General features: G+C 34.8%; 1 protein-coding gene across 2 annotated transcripts in view; it reads left to right on the top strand.

The window, feature by feature from the left end:
- The window catches only part of FZD3 (frizzled class receptor 3), an 85,472-nt gene that overhangs the window by 47,848 nt on the left and 12,357 nt on the right, over positions 1-25,267 (top strand). For both annotated transcript variants that reach the window (XM_026518921.4, XM_057310191.1), the window contains one exon: positions 21,944-22,092. In XM_026518921.4, coding sequence (XP_026374706.1) covers positions 21,944-22,092 — 149 coding nt within the window. The remainder of the gene's footprint in view (positions 1-21,943; positions 22,093-25,267) is intronic.

Raw genomic sequence — 25,267 nt, 5'->3', positions numbered from 1 at the left:
GGGCTCGATCCCAGGACTCTGGGATCACGCCCTGAGCCGGAGGCAGACGCTTAATGACTGAGCCACCCAGGCCCCTATCATCTTAACCTTCAAATAAAATATAGCACTTCAATCTCAGGGGTAACTATGGAAAAAATTAAAATAAGTGATGTCTTAAATTTACCACCAAATACAACCACTATGCATGCAAATACATGTTCTTATGTGAACATTACAGTATATTTTGCATAGCTGATAGAGAATGTTGGGTATAATTCGAAAGCCCAAACTTTTGACTAGCTGCTTACAGTCATGTTTTTTGCAAAGGGATGTGTGTGTGTCCGTTTATCTATATAGAGGATTTCCTCTTGCCCTTTTGAACAAGATAAAAGCCAAAAGAACTGCCTTATAAATTTGCCCAGGGTGGACTTCTGGTCTTCTCAGGTTTACCACTTTCACCATAATTGGAGAGAGTGAGTGAAGATCTGAAAATGTAACTTCTATCTAAGGCCTAAAGCTGAGCCTTCATAAACTACCCTTCTCTATGCTTATTTTCTTCCAGATCCCTCCCTAATTCTAATAGCCCTTCCAATGGAAAGGACACATCAGCAAGGGAAAAAAGAGAAAGAGGATTATTAGAGTTTTCACCCAATCCTTCTCAGTTATTTTCCTTCTCCTACAAAATGTTCATCTGTTGGTACAGTGGCTTATTTGTCCTCTCTGAGGATTGTTCTTGGCCCATATCAGACACCTTTCTGTAGAGGTAGAACCAGGAAGTGAGACTTGAGCTCCCTCACGACTTTTCAGAATTGCTGGCTTGCTAGGTTGGAGGATATTTCCCAAGCCTTCTATAAAGCAAACTGATGACCAGTGAATGTTGGATGCTTCTGGAAGACTATTTTCTGGAATACCTGCAGACTTCTCTTCCTTACCAGTAGTTATGTGTTAATGGTATTTATTATGTCTATTCTAAATTCATTATATTTATCTAGAACCTGTTTATGTTAGGTAGTATGTGTTACTTCAATATGAAGTTGAATTAAATATTAGGTAAATCAGTGAAGAATGGTTTGGAAAAGAAAGCATTTTCTTTCTTTTTTTCTTTTTTAAGATTTATTTTCGAGAGATACAGGGTGAGTGGGGGGAGGGCCAGGGAGAGAAGGAGAGAGAATCCTTAAGCAGATTCCCTGCTGAGTGGGGAGCCCAACACAGGGCTCCATCCCAGGACCCTGAGATCATGACCTAAGCTGAAATCAAGAGTCGGACACTTAACCGACTGAGCCACCCAGGTGCCCCAAGAAAGCATTATTTTCATGAAAACTAAGTTGATTGCTTTGGAAAGACTTGATGAAATCAAGTTTTTTTTTTAAAAAGATGATTATTGAAGTTAATATAGGCAAGATGAACTGTTAAAGATCTGGTTGAGGGGATTGTAAAAATCTAGGATTTGCACATAGATTGCTTTATGAATATTTGAATGCTCCGTTCACTTTAGAGAAATAGAAACTGGAAATCATGGATGGTGATAAGGTTGTAGAATGTAAGAAAAAGCTGAATAATAATTAGCAGATGAGCAATTAAAGAAAAAGCCTTGACCTTACATCAGGTGTTTAACTATTTTAAGTTCAAAGAAATATTTTGTGTGTGATTTTTTTTTAATACTAATGACCTGCCTGATCACGTCAAATATGAAATCTTCCATTTTATGTCCTTTAGTGAATCACAGATATTCTCTGTCAGTGACTTTATGTTAAGGTCATTGAGTTCACTAATATTTTGTGAGTTTGCTAAAGAAAGAGCTCTAACAAGTTTGTCTTCAAGTAGAGCATTAGCAAAATTAAAAATACACTCCACTTCCTAATGACAGTAAGACTTCTGACAATATGCCTGAATGGAAGCATCACCAATAAAACCTGAACCAATGAAATCTGGGAAGAACACATTATTTGAGACATCACCGATCTTACATGACTTAGGAGAGATCTCTAGTGGTTCCCCACTTCAAAAATAATTATTAGTTGGAGCCAGCACAGTAAGGAGTTAGGGCTGGTCAGACAGGGGTTCTCAGGCAGACAGGAGAGGAAGGGTTGCCTGAGTGTGGTGGTTGGTGGTAGAAATTGAGACCTGGGCCAGCTGGGAAGTTAATGTTAAGAAAGGGAGTCAAGTACTCTCGTATGAGCCCTAGATCACCCAGGTCAGAGGTTGAAGTGTTTGCAAGTTAGTTATACCTCTTGCCAATCAGCAGAAGCAAATTCTTTCTGCAGAATTCCCACTGATTAACCAAAGAGCTCACAATATAATGCTACCAAACACAAGAGAAAACAAGCCCCTATGATTGACAGTCATTGGATAGAACAACATCAAACTTAGAACCACAGATACTGAAATTGTGAGATACTGAATAAGTATGTAGTATTTATAGAAATAACAGATATAGTCAAAAAGATGACCAATCTGCAAGAAAGTAGTTGGAATAAATAAGTTTTTTTTTTTAAAAATTAGACATCTAGGAACATAATTTTTGAAATAGAAACTCAACAAACTCAAGATTAACTCTGAAACGCAAAACAACAGTTTAAACTGCTCTTTGAAGAGAAATTTAGTGAACTAGTGTAGGTGAAAATAAAGTTATCCAGCATGCAGCAAGAGAGACAAGGAAAAAATGAAAGTGATATTAAGAGAAATAGAGGACAGAATGAAAAGTCCTAAAAAGAGGTTAATTGGAGTCCCAGGAGTAAGTTCCTAGAGGAGAAAACGGTGATAATGCAGAAGAGACAATATTTAAGGAGATAATGGCTACAGATTTTCCAAAACTGCTATCATGTGAATCCACAGATCAAGGAAGTACTATATAGCCCTAGCAAGATAAATAAAAAGAAAAAAACACTTCTGTGAAATTTTGGGGGGAAAACAGAAACCTTGAAAATAATCACAGAGAAAGGACAGATGATCAAAAACAACAATAACAAAAAAGACCAACAGAACAATAGAGTCCTCAACAACAATGAAAGCTAAAAGACAGTATAATATTATCTTTAAAATATGGAGAGAAAAAAATTTCAACCAGCATCTTGCACCTTGTGAAACGTGTGGTAAACATGGAGATGCACTGCCAGATCCCCTTCAAAGAAAACTTGCTGCTCAATTGCAGGACGTATGGTCTTCAGCTGCAGGAAGCTGCCTTATCTGACTTCATGCCCTTCCTGAGATGGCCTGCAACTAGCGATTGTTGGATGGGCTAAGATGGCCTGGCTGTTGGCCCAACATGGGAGCTTTTGAAGGTTATTATTTGCTCCAGGGCTCCCTACCAGTTTGTAGAGGCTTGTCTGAGAATTCACGGCAGGCAGATCACTTCTTCCTTTGCCCAGTCCTGCTTCTACCCCTTTCCTTCACAGGTCTCTTCCTCATAAACATCTTGTGCACGAAAATTCATCTCTGCATCTTCTGGAGAATTCAATGTGTTCTCAAGAACAGTGATGAAATGAAGCCATTTCCATATAAACAAAAATTGAGAGTCTATCACCAAGAGATTTGTACTAAAGGCATTTCTAAAGGTTTTATTTCAAGATTCTTCTTGAAAACGATCTCTGAAGGATAGTAGGAGATGAAAGAAAAATGATGAAATAGAATTGCATATAAAGCTAAACAAATACTGTTTCTATAAAATATTAGTAACAATGCGTAATTTGGGGGTTTAAAATATATACCTAAAGTCCAGTAGAAAAAAAGGACAAATGTATATATAGACCTGAATTGGATTAATGCTTCAATCAATGAATTGCATCAGAAATCAATTAATGGGGGTACCTGTGTGGCTCATTTGGTTAAGCGGCCTATTCTTGATTTTGGCTTAGGTCATGATCTCAGGGTTGTGCCCTCTGTGCTGGTTATGGAGCCTGCTTAAGATTCTCTGTTTCTCCCTGTACTTCTCCCCACCCCACCCTGCGTGCTGTCTCTAAAGAAGTAAATCAGTCAATGGTGATCTGGAATCCCTGATAAAATGCCCTCCCTCCCTCCACTCTTTTTTTTGCTTTCTCCCCATCCTAGGCCTCTTGTTCTTTAGGGGTTTTTTTTCCCTGATTGTTTTTTAATTTAATTTTTTGAATAGATGATGTCTTAGCATGATTAATAATGTTAAAAATATATAGTGAAAAACATTATTTCTGCTTATGTTCCTCATATTCTCAATTTTCATCCCTTCTTTATAGTTACTTGTATATAGTTCCAGAATTTCTTTTTCCATGAGACTGTTTTGAGAAATAAAAGTCCTAAGATACTTAAAAGCTCAGCACACAGTAAGAAGTCACTAAATTTAATTCCCTTCTTTCCTTAACCATTTTATGACCTTAAGACCCAGAAAGCAAACTAACCATGTATTTTGCTGCTAAATGTCATAACTTTTTTGCTTTATACCTGTAAACTTAAATTAGAACCATAAAACCATATATCATGCATGTCATAGTCTTAATGAAAACTTCAAAGAGCTTTCCTAGCCTTGGCCTAAAACTAATAGAGAAGGAAAAATATTTTTTAAAGTGAGTATGATTAATAGAAACTCATGCTTTCTGGAAAGTTATTCTGGAGTTTCAGAATATATTCATGAAATTAAAAAGTTTGGTTGTGCCTATTTTTTCCAAAATGAAAAGTTGTATTAAGTATTATAAAAATGTGAGACTGGGGCACCTGGCTGGCTCAGTCAGTGGAGTGCACAACTCTTGATCCTGGGGTTGTGGGTTCGAGCCCCACATTGGGTGTAGAGATTACTTCAAAAAAAAAAAAATCCAAAATCTTAAAAAAAAAAAAAATGAAATCAGTTTTTTTAAATTGAGGTATAATTGACATACTAGTTTCAGGTGTACAGCATAATGATTCAATGTTTGTATATATTGTGAAAGGATCACCACAATAAGTCTAACATTCATCACCATACATAATTATAAAAAATTTTTCTTGTGATGAGAATTGTTAAGATTTACTCTCAGATTCCAGATATGCGATACCATGTTATTAACTGTAGTCACCTTTGTTGTATGTTACATCCCCATGACTTTTCTATTTTGTAACTGGAAATTTGTACCTTTGACCTGCTTCACTCATGTCTTAACTACCAATCTGTTCTTTGTTATCTGTGAGCTTGGTTTTTTGTTGTCGTTGGATTCCACATATAAGTGAGATCATATGTTATGTGTCTTCCTGTGTTTGATTATTTTTTATCTAGCATGATGCTCTCAAGGTTCATCTATACTGTCACAAATGGCAAGATTTTATCCTTTTTTAAGGCTAATGTGTGTGAGTGTGTGTGTACTTGTGTACACACACCACATTTTCTTTATCCATTCATCCATCAGTGGACACAGGTTGTTTCTATGTCTTGATATTGTGAATAATGCTTCAGTGAACACGGGGATGCATATATCTTTTCAAGTTAGTGTTTTCACATTCTTTTGAGAAATACTCAGAAGTGGAATTGCTGGATAATATGGAAGTTCTATTTTTAAGTTTTTGAGGAACTTCCATACTGTTTTCCATTGTGTCTGTACCACTTTACATTCCCACCAGCAGTGAACAAGGGTTTCCTTTTCTCCCATCCTTGCTGACACATTATCATCTTTTTGATAATAGTCCAACAGGTGTGAGTTGGTATTGTGGTCTTTATTTTCATTTCCCTGATATCAGTTGATGTTGAGCATCTTTTCATGTACCTGTTGGCCATCTGTAAGTCTTTAGAAAACTATTCAGATCTTCTGCCTATTTTTAAATTAGATTGATTGTTTTGCTCGTAAGTCATCTGAGTTATTTATGTATTTTGAATATTAATCCCTTATCAGCTCTATGACTTGCAAATATTTTCTCCTATTCAGTAGGTTGCCTTTTCTTTTTGTTGATGGTTTCCTTTGCTGTACAGAAGCTTTTTAGTTTGCAACTTGTTTAGTTTTGCTTTTGTTAACTTTTGCTTTTGACGTCCGATCCCCAAATTCATCACCAAGACCAATGTTAAGGAGCTTACTGCCTATGTTTTCTCCTAGGAGTTACATGGTGTCAGATCTTACATTCAAGTCTTTAATTCATTTTGAGTTAGTTTTTGTGTATGGTTTAAGATAGTGGTCTAATTTCTTTCTTTTGAATGTGACTGTCTAGTTTTCCTGGCACTATTTATTGAAGAGACTATCATTTCCCCACTGTATATTCTTAACTTTTTTGTTGTAAGTTAATTGACCATGTATGCATGGGTTTATTTCTGGGCTCTTTGTTCTGTTGATCTGTGTGTCTGTTTTTATGTCAATACCATACTGTTTTGATTGTGGTAGCTTTGTAATATAGTTTGAAATCAGGGAGCATGATGCCTCCAGCTTTATTCTCCTTTCTCAGGATTGCTTTGGCTATTCAGAGTCTTTTGTGGTTCCAAACAAATTTTAGGATTATTTATTCTATTTCTGTGAAAAATGCCGTTGGAATTTTGATAGGGATTGTGTGTTTATAGATTACTTTGGGCATTATGAACATTTTAATAATATTAAATTTTCCAGTACGTGGGCACAGAATACCTTTCCATTTATTTGTGTCTTGCATTTCTTTCATTAATGTCTTATTTTCTTAATCTGTAAATCATGAGATTGCAGAACAATTTTGAGGAGTTTCAAAGAACTCATTTCAGAATGTGGTCTGTCCCCTAAATAGTTTTTGTAAGGCTGAGGAAGTTGATCTGCTGTGATAATGCTTGGCAAAGTCTAAACCATGTTTTCTGTTTCATTATTTTATACATAATAACAAACTAATTTATTTTCTTCAGTTCATATTTGGAACTTTTCAGAATGATTTACCCTTTATTTTTTGGGGGGAAAACTAGTTTATTTTTTTAATCTAAAAAAGAAGGATTATGTTTTTTACAAGACGAATGAGCATCATTATATGGTGAATGAAGATTAGAATTCTTTATGTGCGTCAAGATTAAATATAAATTCTACAAAATTTTTAACTATTGGTTTCCCAGTTATTATTGCATACATATTGTAAAACATATGTATGTACGAAGTGTACTTTTCCACTTTCTAGTTATTTCTAATTTATAAGACTAAAGTGACATCAGAGTGGTGATTATTTTTTTCCCTCAGGTATAATTTGCATGAAAATTCAAGGTGGTGTCCTTTGCTAATCAAATGTAACTTCTGAAGAAGTGAAATTTTCTATTTCATAATACCATCAAAAGAAAGAAATAGTAGAATACAATGAGAAACTATTATTTTTGTTTTCATTTTAAGTTCTTGAATAAATTTTGGCTTTAAGCCTTTTTTTTTTTTACCTCATTTGTGAGTTTCTATGAAGTTAAATAAGAGTTGCAGTATATCCAGATGTCATGATTTTTGAGATAGTAATATTCTGTGGTTACTTTTCTGAGCACTTACCAGTTAATTCCTTCCTAATCAGCTTACTGTACTTACTTTTCACAGGGTTACAAATAAATTTGATAGGCCCAGAATGGGAGAAGATAAACTTGGAAAGTGAAAGGAAGATACATAGATACAGATCTAGTGAAAAAAGTGAATTACTAACTAGCTCTCTATTTATCCTACATAGTGTACTTTAATTTTAAAACTGTTACCTCCCTGAGAGGAACAAAGTATTGTAATTATAGGATCCTTGAATTCCTTTTTTGTCCTTTTTTTTTCTAAAGGTATTATAAATGTGTCTGACATACAGATATGTATAAAGAATAATACATCAAATATCACTAGGTTTGCCAACCATTTAATAATTAAAACACTAACAAAACCTTAGATCGAACCTCTCTTCTAAACTATCATTATTTAAACTTGGTGTTTTTGTGTATTTACTTACATATTTACACACATGTATTTTTTCCTAAATTATATATTGTATTAGTTAATTTTAAAACTTTATAGTGTCAAAACTAGGCATTTTTTGCAGCTTTTGTCGTACATGTTTGTGAGACACGGTAATATGTATGTGTGTTTATTTGCTTTCTCTGCTGTTCAATATTCTATTGTATGAATACATCACATTAATTTATTTTACTCATTGGATATTTAGATTGTATCTTGGTTTTCCTTTATTATAAATAATGCTGCTATGAATATTCTTGTTCATCCATTTGAGTTTCTCTAGAATATATACCTAAAAATGGAATTGTTGGGTCATAAGATACGTGATTCTTCAGCTTTACCAGGATGTTGCCAAATTGCTTTCCAAAATGGTTGTACCGATTTAGAACCCCATATGAAAGTACAGAGAGTTCTCACTGTTCTACATCCTTACTATTGCGTGGTATCATCACACTTTTTATTTTATTTTACTTTTTTTAAAGATTTTATTTATTTATTTGACAGAGATAGAGACAGCCAGCGAGAGAGGGAACACAAGCAGGGGGAGTGGGAGAGGAAGAAGCAGGCTCATAGCGGAGGAGCCTGATGTGGGTGGGGATCGATCCCACAACACCGGGATCACGCCCTGAGCCGAAGGCAGATGCTTAACCGCTGTGCCACCCAGGCGCCCCTCACACTTTTTATTTTTTGACAGTCTTATTGGCAATCATCATTGCTATTTTAATTTGTATTTCCCTAATGTGGGAATTTCCCAAATTCCCTCTTTTGTTTTGCTAGTGAGATTGAACTTCTTTCTTATGTTTATTAGCTATTTAGATTTCCTATTCTGTGAATTACATTTTTTATAGACACAAATATGCACACATATATTCTGGATTACACTTCTTTGTCAGTTTATGCATTACAGATATCTAACTTGGCTTTTTACTTTTTTAATGGTGTCTTTTGTTGAGCTGAAGTTTAAAAATTTAATGTATATGTTATCCATTTTTTCTTTTTTAATGTATTTTTAGAAATCCATCTGTGTTTTTGTCCAGCAGTTTTAAAGTTCTGCTTTCATTTGGATTTTTAAACTATAGAATTTATTTTTATATCTGATGTGCTGGGGAAATACCATTTTTAAGTGTGTAGATATCCAATTAGTGCTATTTATTGACTAGTGTATGTTTTATCTGCTGATCTGTAATGCTGTCTCTGGTGTATATCAATTTTCCATACGTGAAACTTATTTCACTATTTCATGGTTTTCTATCCTTATCTTAATTTTCTATCATTGTCTTAATTACTATAGCATTACCATGTCTTTATATCTGATGGAGCAAGTAGGTGATTTTTCAAAGCAGAATAAAAGGCGGATAAAGCAGTGTAGTGTAATAAGTGTGCAAAATTTGGAATCAGACTTTCATTCTAAAACTCTTGTCACTTATCAACATGATAGATATGCATGAGCCTGATCAACAGTTTATTTTTTTATTTAACAGTTTTTTTTGCTGATTTGTCTTCCATGGAATTTTGGTTTTAACCAGAACCTCATAATACAAAATATTCTGTGTTACATCCCTCTGTCCTCCAGTTCTCCTCTGTATTGTCATGCCTAATTGAAGATTTTGGGTTGTTGCTGTTTTTACTGATTTGTTGTTGTTGTTGTTACTGATTTTTGTTTTTAGCACTCTTTCCCTTTAATTAAAGCATTTCTGTTATGTGGACAGTTTTTCTAATTTATGAAAGACAGTACAATGCAGTTTAAAACACTAAAGAAGTTAGGAGATATGGTTTCTCACTTAGGATCTCTTTTTATCCCCCTCCGCTCTTCTAGGTAGTCTTGCCCAGTCCCGTGTTTTAGACTGTATAGCCCAACTTCATTTCTGAGCTCCAGACATAGACACACATATGTATATATGACATTTCCATTTAGAAGTCTCCAAGGCATTTCCAACTTCACATGTCTAAAATAGAACTTAGTTTTTCTTCTTAAACTTGCTTCTTCCTACATCCCATCCCCAGTTCTTCTCCATTTAGTAAATGGTGTCATCATCCACAAGTTGCTGTTACCCAAATTAGGAGCTATTTTTGAACCCTCTTTTTCTCATATACCTCATCACACCCAATCCATCAACTGCTCACCACCTTCTTAGTCCAAGCTATTTGATATTTCCACAGTGGCCTTCCAATTCATCTTCTATTCTTGTTCCTTTATAATTTGTTTCCAACACGGTAGCCAGGGTGAACTTTTTAAAACATAAATGAGATCATATTGTGCCTTCAGACAAAACCCACCGATGATTGCCTATTACTCTTAAAATAAAATTTATCATTTTTACCATTGCCTGCAGGGCCATATATAATATGGTTCCTGCCTACTTCTTTGACTTACTGCCTACCATTCTCCTTGCTTGCTCAGCTCTAGCAACACTGGTCTCCTTGTTACTGTTCTTGAGAGACAACAGATTTGTTCTCCTAGGATTATTGTCATTGCTGTTCCTTCTGCTTGAAGTACTCTTACTGCGGAGTAAACTCCAAATCCCTGTTTAAATGTGTTCTTGGAGATGCCTTTTCTCACAATTTTGATCTAAAATATGTGGTCCACACACTGCACCACCTCCCAAACGCTATTCCCTACTCTGCTTTAGTTCTGAGTTAATGACTACTTGATATTGTAAGATTTTTTTATTTCCTTGTTAATTGACAGCACTCCACCCTCACCCTGCCACCACCTCTCTCTAGAATGTAAGCTAGTGGGGCAGAGCATTTTCTGACTCATTTACTGTTTTATCTCTTGTACCAGGATACAGGAGGCGCTCAGTATTTAAGTGACTGAATTAATTAGATATATGACCTTGAGCAAATCAGTTCACCTCCCTAGACTTTGGTTCCACATATGTTAAAAAAGGGGGATTAGACTGTATAAGATCTCTGAAGAAGAGTATTTTAGACTGCAGGTGACCAGTCATCTGGAATTGAAGGCAACCTCAAAGTCATTGAGTTCAAGTCTGCTATTTTTTAAGTGATTTGACCAAGGTCACATTGCTCAGGCCAGTGCTCTTTTCACATTACGTAATACCTCTGATTCTCTGCTCAACTCTGATTAGATCTCCCTCCAGACTTCTTTAATTATGGTTTGACTAGTTTTAATTTTTAGATTCTTGGACTTCTTCCTCACATTTCCAAATAATTGTTTTTCTTAAGTCAGTCATTGTTTTCTCACCATTCACCAAATATAAGCCAACATGATTTGAAGCATGCTTTTCAGTGGTCTCATTCTTCCCCATATCTCCCTCCACTTTTATAGGAACTTCCTTTCTCTTTTTTGTGAGTCATAAGTGTATATAATTACAGTTAAAATATGTGTGTTAACTAGTAAATAATGGAAAATAACTTTTGGAGCCAAATTAGGCATTATAAAAATTAGAGACTATCTCTAATTCACCTAGAAAAATTTTCAAGATTAATAAGGTTATAGGTTATTAGGATAAATCTTAGAATTTACCTATTCTAACCCCTCAGTTTTCAGATGTTGAAATTTAAGTATATATAATAGCATTAGAAACACTGGGATAAACAAAGATAAACAATTGCTTACTTCAGGACTTCTCAGAGCCTTCAATATCTGAATGTGCATGTGAATATCCAAGGAAGGATTATAATATCCAAATTTTATTTTACCACAGAATATCTTATTATGGACCTTTTAGTATCTTCTGGGACAATAGTGCCCCATGTACCACATGTTTGAGCATTTATTAGGTGTCAAATACAGTTCTACGTGTATGTTTCAACTCATTTTATATACTACCTGTATTCATTTGTTCTTATTACTATGTAAAAATCTGTGTTTAAGAAATAATGTGCCATGGTGGAGAATACAAGGAAGTCACAAGAAGAGGTGTGTGTGTGTGTGTGTGTGTGTGTGTGTGTGTGTGTAAATGCAGAATATAAGTCCTGGGTATTGGTTCATTTATAGTTCATCATCATGTTTTCCATCTAGTTGATCATTGGTCTGTTGATATAGCTTACTTTAGATATTTATGATATTCACTATACACTTTATTTAATATGATTATAATTTTTTATTTTCTTAGAGCAAGAAATTCATTCATCAACATCTACAAATGTTCGTTTGTAGAACATTTACTAGTATCTACCATAATCCAGATTTACATTGTATCACATGAGCTTTTGGCATTCCATTACTATAATGAAAGTTTTCCTTGTTAATGTGTTTCGTAAATGTTGATTATGTACATATGGTTTTCTCCAGTTAAGAAAATTCCAGAATATCAGGAAAAAATTATTGTAAAACATGCTCAGAGGAAAAGCATACCTCCCTATCAATATAACCAGTATTTACATTTTTCTGTATATTTTTCTAATATTTTGATAGTTACTCTAGAGATATACACTCTGTTGCCTCCAGCCAATGAACCACACCTTTTGCTCTTGTGTGGTTCTTTTTCTTGAATTGGGCTGGCTTTGTGACTTGCTTTTGATTAGTAGAATGCAGCAGAAGTGATTTTGCATGACCCTAGGGCTAATTTATAAGAAGCCTTGCCATTTTTTTCAAGTTTTCTTGGAATGTTTGCTGTGGGAGCAACCAGCCTCTAATAAGAAGTCAGCCTACTCTGAAACCACAAAATGTACAGAATTCCAAACTAGTTATAAGCTATATGGAAAGGCTATGTGAACGGAGGAAAGGAAGGAGAGTGGGAGAGAGATCCCAGCCAGCTCCCCCCCTTCCAGCAATCCTAGCTGAGATTCCAGGTATCTGAGTGAAGGAGCATCTTATATATATGTCCATCTCAATATTACATTCAGATGATTCCAGCCCCATCTGTCATCCAACTGCAACTATGTAAGAACCCAGGTGAGAGTCTACCAACTGAGCCCAGTCAACTCATAGAACATCAGAGATAATAAGTTCCTGTTTTAAGCTATTAAGTTTTGGTGTGGTTTCTTACATAAGAATAGATAACTAGAACACATCACAAGGTCATATTTGATATTGTATAAATATAATAGGTATTATAGATAATATAGATAAATATAGGTATTCTATATAATTTTAAAATATAAATGTGATCATATTTGACATATTTGTCTATACTCAGTAGTGTACTAGAGCTGGCTCACACAGACTCACAAGAGACAGTTTTATGTACCTCTTCGCGACTCCACAGTAAGTGATATCACACTGGTAACTTAAAAGTGCATGGTTGGTGTATTTACACCACAAAATTTGTCGACGCTACAAAACAGAAAGCCAGTTAAACAGTTACAAGCACATCACTGTATCTTCCTTTTTTCACTCTGTTACCATTATTGAATGGCTACTTATTTCATTATTTGGGTGTACCTTAATTTATTTGAGCAACTTCCTATTATTGACCTATTGCTTTAGAATATATTTCTTAAAACGGAATTTGTGGCTCAAATGTTGTACACATCTCAGTTTTTAGTAAGTATTATGAGATTGTCTATCAGAAATATTATACCAATTTATATACTGCCCCCCAATGGGGATATTTCCTTATATCCCACCCAACTCTTATTTTTATATTTGGAATGCTCAGACTTAGAAAAATGAAGTTCTTTATTTTTTATTCTTAAAAGTGTTAAATAGATACAGTATTCACATGGTTCAAAATCTAGAAGTTGGAAAAGTGTATGGGAAAAGGTCTCCCATTTATGCCTGTGGCTCCCAGCTTCCTAGTGCCCTTCCCAAGGTGACTTGAACGTTACAAGGAATTTGTATATACTTTCAGAGGTGTTCATGTACAAGCAAGTATATTCCTTTTTTTTTTTTTTTTACTTGAACAGTAGCTACTATACACACTTCTCTATCTTGCTTTTGTCATTTAACAATGTATCATGGAGACTAATACCTAAAGTGAAATACCCTCAGTATTTTTTCTGACCTCATAATATACCATGCACATCGTCTCTAATATTCTATTGCGAACAGTTTTTGTATATAATTTCACATATGTGAATAGATCTGTAGCATAAATTTTTAAAAGAATTGCTTGATCAATTTTTTTAGATATATAGGTGTATATATATTAGGTATTTTTTTTAGACATAATTGACATGACATAAAGGGTATAATTTTGATAAATATTGCCAAGTTGTGTTTTATAGAGGTGGTATGAATTTATATTCCCATCTCCAGTATATGAGTGTCTATTTCTCCAAACATTTGCAAATACAGCATACTATCAGACTTGGAGTAAAACCATCAAGTAATTTTAATTTTTTTTAACTGTAAGTGAGCCTGAGCTCTTACATTTGTATTTAATTTCCTGTAAACTATCCATACCTTTTGCCAGTTTTCTTTAAGTAGTGGACATTTATTTATAGAACTTCTTTATTAGCAAAATTAGCCCCTTTATCTGCCATAAATTTGTAATAATTTTACAGCAGCTTTTTAATTGTCTTTTGACTTTTAAGGAAGTTTTAGCCACGCAGAAGTGTTGGGGTTTTATGTAGTCAGGTTTGGGGTTTTATCTATCTTTACTTTTACGACTTCTAGATTTTGTGTCCTAAGTAGAAAGTCATTCTCTACCCTGAGAATTTAAAAGTTTTCATCTCGAACTTTGTGCTTTCTTTTTTGTTGCCGTTTAATTTTTTTTTTTTTTTTTTTTTTTTTACATTTGAATTTTCAATCTACTAGGAATTTATCTTGGTATGACATATGGTATGGCTTCAGGGCTATTTTTTTCTAGATACCCATCTAGAATCTACTTTTTGAATAATTCCTTTTTTCTGAATGATTTGAAATAAACACATATAATAAACACTGAAACTATGCCCTCAATTTTACACAATTTTATTATAGCTCAATTTTATATATTTCTGTTCTCTTTCAGCATTTTCCTGTGTAGACTTACTTGTTTGTTCTTCTGTATGAACTTTAGAATCATTCTGTTTGATTCCCAGATAACTCTGTTGGTGTTTTTATTGGAATTGTGTTAAATTTAATGGCTAAATCAAGAAGAATTTGCATTTTTATAATAGTGATTCTTTCTAGTGAAGAGCATATTTTAAGGGGAGTATATTTTAAAGCTTCTTCCAGTACATCACTCATTTATCTTATTAAATGTAATCCTTCCTAGGTGTTTATCTTTTTTGTTACTGCAGTTGTATTAGTTTCCTAAGGCTGCCATAACAAAATACCACAGACTAGGTGGTTTAAACAACAGAAACTTATATTCTCAAAGTTGTGAAGGCTGGAAGTCCAAGATCAAGGTGTCAGCAGGGTTGGTTTCCTCTGATCCCTCTCTCCTTGTTTTGTGGATGCTCAGCCTCTTACTGTTTCCTTACATGGTCTTTTCTAGTGATCTTTTCTTCATATGGTCTTTTTTCACATGGTGAATCCTTGGTGTCTAGGTGTCTAAATTTCTTCTTCTTGTAAGGACACCAGTCAGATTGGTTTAGGACCCACCCATATGACCTCATTTAACCTTAATTACCAAATAAGTCATCTCCTGAGGTACTGAGAGTTGGGCTTCAACATATGAATTTTAGGGTGACACAGTCAAGCTCGTAACAATGGCAAACGAAGACCTTTTTTTCCTACAAACTGATTGTTATTTATATATATGAAAGTGATTTCTGTATTTTACTTTGTACCTCACCACCTTGCTTATGATTTGTAATAGTTTTACCTTATTCTCTTAGTTTTTCCAAGTATAAAATTATACTACTTATAATAATTTCATCCCTTCTTTATAGTTTCTATACTCATAATTTGTTTCTTTTTTCTAATTGTAGTCTGTTAGAACTATTAAAACAAGGTTAACTAAGAGTGGTGGTAGTACATACTCTTCTTGTATTCCTGACTTTAATGAGAATATTGAGTGGCTCCCAGTGTTCCTGTTGAGCAGGATACTTTTGGATTGAGATAGAATTGTCACTTTAAGAACTTATTCATCATCTATTCGTATGTTATTACAACTTTTTAAAAAAATATTTTATTTATTGGAGAGAGTACACGTGCACGCGCGCGCGAGAGAGAGCATGCGTGACCAGAGGGGAGGAGCAGAGGGAGAGGGAGAAGCAGACTCCCCACTGAGCAGGGAGCCCGATTTGGGGCTCGATCCCAGGAGCCAGATCATGACCTGAGCCGAAGGCAGACACTTAACCAACTGAGCCACCCAGGCGCCCACTTTTAAAAACCAAAAATGGATGTTTAATTTATCAGATGCCTTTTGGCATAAATGAAAATGATTATATATATTTTCCCTTTGATCCAACAATATGTTGAATTTATAAATTGGTTTCCTAATATTGAACCATCTTTGTATTTGGTCATGGCATATTCTTTGAATTTGCTGTTGAATTCTGTTTGAATAAAAATTCATAAATGAGACGTTGTTTTATTTATATAATCAGTTTTTAAATTTTACTCTCATTTGTTTCTATCAGTTTTCAAGTTTATTTGAATGGAATTGAGCAAAGTAATCTCTTAAAGCTATTTTAGTTTTGTTCTCTTTGTAGCTGTGTGTGTGCTTGTTTGTGTATTGGCTGTTTTCTTCCCTTTGTTTCTTCTGTTTTTATTAATTCAGTTTCTGTTCCTTAATTTACTTTATTGATTTATAATATAGTTAATATTCCTAGTTAGTCATTAGTCTATTGATTTGAATTATGGTTTCTTGTTCTGTAGAAGTTTTAAGTTTTTGGTAATCAAAACTGTCACTCTTTTCCTTTTATGTCTTTTTTGTTTCATGTTACTTTTTAAAAAAGGCCTTCTGCACCTCCATTATGAAAGTGTTCTTCATTCTTTTCATACTTTTATGATTTATTATCTGTCTAGAATTTTCTTTCTTGTGTGAGGGGGCATCTAAATTACTTTGTTTCAGGTGGATTGCCACCATCCCAACATCATTTATTAAACAATCTATGATCTTTTCCCCATTTATTTGAAATACTTTTATCATATACCTAACTTTTAACATTCTGTGAAAAATTCTAATGCTCTTTTTGTGTTGTACCAAGTTTATGGGATTAATTTGGGGGATAATTGAATTGACATCTTTAAAACATTGAGTCTTTGCATATAGAAACATGGACTCTTTCTCTATGTATTTCAGTTTTGTTCTGTGTTCTTTGATAGCGTTTAATCATTCTCTTTGTATTTCTTGCTAGTTGCTAGTTTTATTCCTAGATATTTTTTGTGTTTGTTGGTATTATAAATGAAATTGTTTTCATTATGTTTCTTCTCTGGTTATTGACAATATATAAGAAAACGTTTGATTTTTGTATATTAATCTTGCCCAACTTACTGAACCCTTTGATTGTTTCTGTTTTTCTGTTGATTGTGTTGAATTTTCTGGTTAGTCTTTTTGTCTCTTTGTTCCCAATACTTACACCATTTTTTTCAAGTTTCACTTCTGGCAGGGCATCCTACTGAATTGACTAGGACTTCTGGAATGGTAGCCTTATTCTTGATAGCACCAGAGGACAAAACTAGGACAGGTGGGCAGAATAGCTAGAGCTATTTGAACATGGAAGAGGCAAACTTGTATTTTATCAATACCACCATACTAATTATATTCACAGAACAACTAGATTGAAAGCAAATCAATTTGTTAGGTAAAGAATACGACTAGATGACTTCTAAGTTTAAATGATTAGTTGAGAGTATAAAGAGAGAATCGAGGAATGACTTTTAAGAACTCTTGTATAGGGGCGCCTGGGTGGCTTAGTCAGTTAAGCATCTGTCTTTGGCGTAGGTCATGATCCTGGAGTCCCGGATTGAGCCCGCATCAGGCTTCTTGCTCAGCGGGGTGTCTGTTTTTCCCTCTGCCCCCACCCTGCTTGTCCTCTCTCTCTCTCTCGCTTTCTCTCTCAAATAAAATATTTTAAAAAAAAAGAACTCTTATATAGAGGGTAGTGGAGAGCAAATGATAGAAGAGCAGGAGTAGGAAGTCAAGAAGAAAGTAATGAAAGTAAGAAGGTAATGCCTCTTTAGGAGAATTATCATGACTATGCAGTGTTATAGAAGCCAGGGGAGATAAAAGTTTGTAAAGTATGAGATAGTCATCAATTAGTGATGCTATATAGACGTATTTAAAAAAAAAAAAAGTGAAACTGGCTGGTAGAGCATGTGACTCTTGATTTTGGAGTTGTGAGTTTGAGCCCCATGTTGGGTATAGAGATTACCTAAAGATAAAATCTTTTTTAAAAAATGGAACAACAGGAAGCTATTGTATTTTTTAATGAGGAGGTTATTTGTGATCTCCTTTCGTGCCTCTTCATCTTCTTTGTAATTATAGTTCTTAACTATTCAGTGGTTTCTTTAATTTGTATTTTCATGTAGATTATCAGCTTGGTGGGAACATTAATCAAACCTTACATCTGTTTTATAAGTCTAATGGGGCTTTGAACAGAATTATTCTTAGAGTAGTGGATGATCTATAAATATTTGCTTTTTGATTTTTAAGTAAATTCTAAAGGACTTACATCTTCATTCTAGGTTATGGTTGTAATTTAAGTTCCATGTTTTGAGCTTACCAGGCTAACTGTAAACCCATGCGGTTATAGATAAAACATAAACATAAAATCAGTTATAGATAAAACATAATAAAAATTTTTAAATGTAATCAGTCTAAAAGACAAAATAAATTTATTTGTATAATAGAAAAGCAAATTGATGACTAGGATGAAAAACATGGGCCTACTGAACTCCAGGTGTGAAGTAGCTAAGAGGTGATTGGGCATCCAGTTTCTGGGTGTATTAGGAAGTATCAGTGTCACATGGAAGTCAGAGGACCAGAACTAGGCTCACTGGTTAAAAGTAGGAATTGGAAATGAGGCTCGTCTGCTCCTGAAAGCAAGTTCATGTGAAAGGTAATACCAACTGTCCCCTGAAGCTATAGTTAATATAAAAATACTTGTCTAGAGATGTGGGAGTACACCGGCACAGCCTTAAGACCAATATTTAAGCCAAACTGCAATGACTCAGTATCTGAATCTTCAGTAACCAATAACATCTGGAGTTCACAATCACCAATATAAAACCTGGTTTTTGACGAGGTCCCTGTGGGCACTGGTGAAGACAAAAAGTCATGAGACCGGGTGAGATAAATGGAGGGAGGGAAGAAGTGAGAGAGAGAGAGAGAGAGAGGAAGAGGAAGAGAGAGGGAAAATTCTCACTCAAGATCCGCTAACTAAAATTCCAAAGTACAATTCAAAAGAGAAAAAAAACAAACAAACCTAGAAAGCATCCAACAAAATCAATAATCAGAAGATGGATTTGCTCCCAGATGAAATGAAAGTGGTAAACTAATTTTTTAAAGACTTATTTAAAAATAAGTATGTTTAGGATTCTTCAAAAAATAAACTATAAAAACCATTTTTTAAAGATTTTATTTATTTATTTGACAGAGAGAGAGACAGCCAGTGAGAGAGGGAACACAAGCAGGGGGAGTGGGAGAGGAAGAAGCAGGCTCCCAGCAGAGGAGCCTGATGAGGGGCTCGATCCCAGAACGCTGGGATCACACCCTGAGCCGAAGGCAGATGCCCAACAACTGAGCACCCAGGTGCCCCGATAAAAACCATTTTAAAAGAATAAGAAATTATGATAAATTAGCAGAAATGAAATAAGAATAAACAAATATAAGAACTAATTAGACATCTTAGAATTGAAGTTACTTAAATCAGTAGATAGAAAGAACCCTAACACAGACATGGTTGAAGAGGGAATTAGTGAAATAGAAAATTGTTCTAAAAAGTTCCCAGAATACAGAATATGGAGAGACATACAATACTAAAAGCTATGTAATTATGTAGTTAAAAGACATAAAAAATAAGGATTGAGGAACTTCAGTATACATCTAATGGGAGTTGTAGAACAAGAAGCCATAAGAATGACTAAGAAGCAATAACCAAAAACCTAATGTCTGAGAATTTTCCAGAATTGATAACTTGGGTCCTTAGATTAAAAGTACACTCTGCATACTAAGCAGGAGAAATAAAAATCAATCACAATGAGAAACATTCAGTGCAACTATAAAGTGAAAAGGGTAAAGAAAAAATTTAAAGCTATCAGAGGAAGTAAATCTCCAAAAGTTTATCAATTAGACTTCTCAACAGAAACAATAGAAACTAGAAGACAATGAACTAATGTTTTTAAAATGCTGAGAGATAACTTTATCTATACCACCATTCAAGATTGAGGGCAAAATAAAGACATTTTCAGGCAAAGACTAAAATAATTTATCTCTGGCATACCGTATTTGTAAGAATTTCTAAAGGGCATCCTTTAGCAAGAAGAAAAGGGAACCCAAAGGTAGGCATAGGGTATACTTTTTGACAAAGTTAAAGATAATATATAATTATTTTCGCAAAGGTTGTTTTGAATTTCTGGAAACTAATAAGGTATAGGTAGCTATATAGTGTGCTAGGAGTATTTTCTTATTCAAAAAGATGGAGGTGTTGATCATTTTAACTAATTTTTTTTCTAATAAAATCAAGTATATTTTTAAACGTATGTATTTACTGAGTACCTATTATGTGCAGGCACTGGTCTGGACTCTGGGGATAAAACAGTGGGGAAAATAATCTCTTCATGGACTGTACGTTTTAGTGGTAGTAAACTGTCTACTGCTTAAAAGAGGCAGTATAACCCAAAGGGACAGACTTGAAAGAAGTTCATTGGTAAATAGGAAAAGATACACCTGGAAAATATGTTGCCATGATGAAGTGAAAAGCTGATGTGGCAATAGTAATGTCAGATAAAATACAGTTTAAGATGAAGAGTATTAATAAACAAAATGAGCCTCTAGAGCATTATTGAATTTACATAGTACCTAATATAGGCTTGAAGGTGAAAACTGACAGGATTGGAAGGAAAACTGATGAGTCCCCAGTTATGTGAGAGATTTTGGCATACCTCTGTTAAAGCAGATAGGTAGGGGTGCCTGGGTGTCTCAGTCGGTTAAGCATCTGCCCTCACCTCAGGTCATGATCCCAGGGTCCTGGGATTGAGCCCTGTGTTGGGCTACCTGCTTAGTGGGGAGTCTGCTTCTCCCTCTCCCTCTGCCCCCTCCTCGCTGCTCATGCTCTCTCTCTCTCTCTCTCAAATAAATAAAATCTTTTTAAAAAATAAAACAGGTAAACAAAATCAATTGAGACTATAGAAAATTTGAATGACAGGAACTAATAAAGTTGATCTAATACATATAGAAGATTCTGTACCCAACAGAGAGTATGTGCTATTTTAAAGTACGCAAGGAATACTAACATAAATTGACAGTGTCCTAAATCAAAAAGGAAGTCTCCAAAATTTAAGGTAACCAGAATAACATAGACCACATTCTTTGGCCACAATAATTAAACTTGAAACCAACAATAAAGAGCAATTTTTATTTATTTATTTATTTATTTATTTATTTATTTTTTTTTAAAGATTTTATTTATTTATTCGACAGAGAAAGACAGCCAGCGAGAGAGGGAACACAAGCAGGGGGAGTGGGAGAGGAAGAAGCAGGCTCATAGCGGAAGAGCCTGATGTGGGACTCGATCCCGTAATGCCGGGATCACGCCCTGAGCCGAAGGCAGACGATTAACCGCTGTGCCACCCAGGCGCCCCATAAAGAGCAATTTTTAAAAACTCATCTGACTAGAAACTAGAAAATGTACTTATAAATAACTCATAAAGAGGAAGCTTGAAAACAGCCAGCAGTGTAAAATGAAGTACGTAGAAGGAGGGGCTATAAAAGATAAGAACAGAAATTAATACAATGGGAAAGATTAATACTTTCCTGCTTTTATATTATAATGACCAATGATAGGACTAACAGAATTGGCCAAGAAGAATATAGGTATTATTTGAGCCTCTATTCCTATTCATGGCTTATTTTCTACATTAATAATCTTTTTCTTTAGAAGATACCATTGTGAACTAATAAGAAAAAATATAGGACTCAAAACATAAAATAGAAACTTACTGTCAAATTTTCAGGAGTGTGTATCTTTTCCATATAACAAGAACTATAGAACTGTTTAGTGAAAATACCAAGTTTGTAGAATTACTTTATTATTGTTTATTTAAAAGATTTATAATGACCTTTGATAGAAAGTTTTTTTTTTATGTATTTAAGATATTTTTCTTTCCCTTCTTGTAGGTTACTCAAATGAGTCGTCCAGACCTGATTCTCTTTCTGATGAAATACCTGATGGCTCTCATAGTTGGTATTCCCTCCATTTTTTGGGTTGGAAGCAAAAAGACATGCTTTGAATGGGCCAGTTTTTTTCACGGTCGTAGGAAAAAAGAGTAAGTTGAAATTATCACAATGTTCACAAACCTCACATTCACATAAAATCTTTGTATTGCTTATGTGAAAACACTTTGGATTTGGAGGATGTGTTTCAACGTGTTTGTAACCTTGGTTACTACCAGTTATGATTAGCACAGTAGCATGTGTTAATTAAAAGCTAAAAGTTGATTCTGAGAAGATAGCCAAGTAGAACCAGGCTTAAGGTCTGTACCTTTCTAACTGAGAATATTTGAGGGAAAGCTGACCTTATTTTGAAAAATTTGAATTATAATTTTCTTAAAATTAAAAACAAATTAATGCTTTTATATATATTATTACTTGATCTTCTCCATATTCCTGTGAGGGTTGGTATGTATTATTTCTGTTACAGATAAGAAAACTGAGCACAGAGAGAGTAAATGCTTTGGCCAAAATGACACAGGTATTTGGTTAGACTTCCCTTTCCAATTGCCCATTGTTCTTCCAAGTATACCAGAAATTATGTGAAGAGATAACATGTTATTCCATTACGATAAAGTACACATTAAATCCAAAATAGAAAAATGGTATTAAATGCATTATAAAATGATAATGAAATGCATTAAAGAAATTATTGAAATTCATAGTTGGCCACACTGCATATTGAAGTGTCATGATAAAATATAAGACTTGCCAAAGCTGTCTCTTGAGAGCATATTTACGGAATCTTTAATCATGGAGCGAAAGAAAGCAAGAACCTGCAATATTCATAAAGGAACAAATGATTTTTTACTCATTTTAAATCTCACATAGACACTATACCTGAATTCTCTCAAATTCTAAGTTAGCAGAGTCTATATACTTATGATTTTCTTAAACTAAAGTCCATGGAAAATGGGTTTTGGGGGATAGCCTATAAAACTCTTAAGGTTATATTTAAAATGTTGTGCCTTATATGGGTTAATGTACTTTTCCCATACAATTAAAATGCCCTATTATCAAAATTTGTATTTTCTAAAGTACCAGTAATTAGCCATTTCTGTTACACAGATCAGACTGAGACAAAATAATCCCAATTTTAAAATGTGCATTTCTTACTACTACTACTACTACTACTACTACTACTACTACTACTGTATCTAAGGCTCCTACTAGGGATATCAGATGATGCATTTCTCCTTGAAATAAGAGTTTCATTGAGCACAGAAGGCAAGAAGGGAATAAGAGTTACTTAACAACAACAAAAATGTATTTCCCTGGGCATTCATTTTTTAAGGAAGTCTTTATAGAATGCTTACTATGTGCCACGAACTAACGTTGTGATACCAGGGATGCAGTGGCAATCAAATAGGCCACGTTCCTGCTTTCATGGAATATCCGTCCTTGTTGGATTTACTGCGATTTATCTGTGTAGTCTCTGACATTTTTACATATATTTTAATCACACTAAAAGATAATGCTGAGGAAAGAGCTTGTTTTAAACATTCCTGGTCATCTCTGGACCATACACAAACAATTCTATAATTGCGTTATATTGGAAATTCTAGATGGTACTAAACCCAAGCTACTCTTATGGGGCATCATCCTAGTTATTTGGGGGATTCTGATTGGGCCAGGATCCTTTTGAAACTGGTTAGAACTCCCAAGACGCTTCTATCTGGTTTTCTATGATCATGGATCCCCACCTAACAAAGTGTGATCCTACAAGCCAGGACTGTGCCCTGGGCTAGCGTGGCAGCTCCTTATTCTGAGCTAAAGAGTGTGAGCATCTCATAGCTATTTCTAGCATTTGCCTGCTTTAGCCTTTGAAAAATAACTATAAAGTAATTGTAATAATGGTTACAAATTAATTGAGCACGTTTAATACTCCAAGCACTGTTCTGAGCATTGTATATACTATTAAACCCTTTAATGCTTCAAACAGCCTTGTAAGAGAGATCATTTTACAGATAAGGAAACTGAGGCATGGAATCAGGGTTTCATAGTGATTGCTAGAATTGAGATTCAGGGGGACGCCTGGGTGGCGCAGTCGTTAAGCGTCTGCCTTCGGCTCAGGGCGCGATCCCGGTGTTCCGGGATCGAGCCCCACATCAGGCTCCTCCACTGGAAGCCTGCTTCTTCCTCTCCCACTCCCCCTGCTTGTGTTCTCTCTCGCTGGCTGTCTGTCTCTGTCAAAAAAATAAATAAAAATCTTTAAAAAAAAAAAAAAAAAAGAATTGAGATTCCGACCCAAGCAGTCTGACTCTAGACTCTCCCCTTTGCTCATGTACTATGCTACAAAGAGACTAGTTTCTAAAATTGTGCTATCGAATTAGTGTTTTCCCCCTAAGTGAAGCCACATTTAAGATTGTGCTTATACTAATAATTCTGGCACTGATTGAAATATTTTTAGAAATCTTCTTTTGGAATTATCTAAATCATATCACTTAATTTCTCTGTTTTCTTCTCTGTAAAATGAGGGGACAGACCTTTTACCATTTGAAGGTGGGTTAAATTTTTGGCATGACCAGAAGTCAGTTTGAACCAAGCATTAAAAATAAGTTTAGGGTGCCTGGGTGGCTCAGTCAGGTAGGTGTCTGCCTTTGGCTCAGGTCATGATCCCAGAGTTCTGGGATCAAGCCCCACATCAGGCTCCCTGCTCAGTGCGGAGCTGCTTCTCCCTCTCCTTCTGCCTGCTGCTCCCCATACTTGTGCTCTCTTGCTTTCTCCCTCTGTCAAATAAATAAATAAAAAATCTTAAAAAAATAAGTTTAGAAAATAAAGTTGGGATCTATGAATATATGATTAGGGCCATTGATGACAGAGAAACATATACTGTTTTGGGTTTTTTTAAAACTGTTTTTGATTTGTTCATTCTTCTATCCTGTTTTTGACACTTTGATTTGAGGAAACACACACACACACATATACATATGTTTATATACATACGTATATATAATATTTTATTATAAACATTATATTTTATCATTATATTTGGCTTTTAAGCCATTTTTTAAGAGCGAGTGCAAGAGCGTGGGGGGGGGCAGAGGGAGAGGAAGAGAGAGAACGTCAAGCAGGCTCCACACCCAGCATGGAGCCCAACGTGGGGCGAGATCTCACAGCCTTGAGGTCATGACCTGAGTCGAAATCAAGAGTTGAACACTTAACCAACTGAGCCACCCAGGTGCCCCTAAGCCATTTAAACTTACGTTTGATCCTTGACTGTTGGTTTTG

This window comes from Ursus arctos, unplaced genomic scaffold (assembly GCF_023065955.2).
Source record: "Ursus arctos isolate Adak ecotype North America unplaced genomic scaffold, UrsArc2.0 scaffold_11, whole genome shotgun sequence".
NCBI lineage: Eukaryota > Metazoa > Chordata > Mammalia > Carnivora > Ursidae > Ursus > Ursus arctos.
The sequence above is the reverse complement of the archived record's forward strand: the minus strand, read 5'-3'. Positions and strand labels throughout refer to the sequence as shown.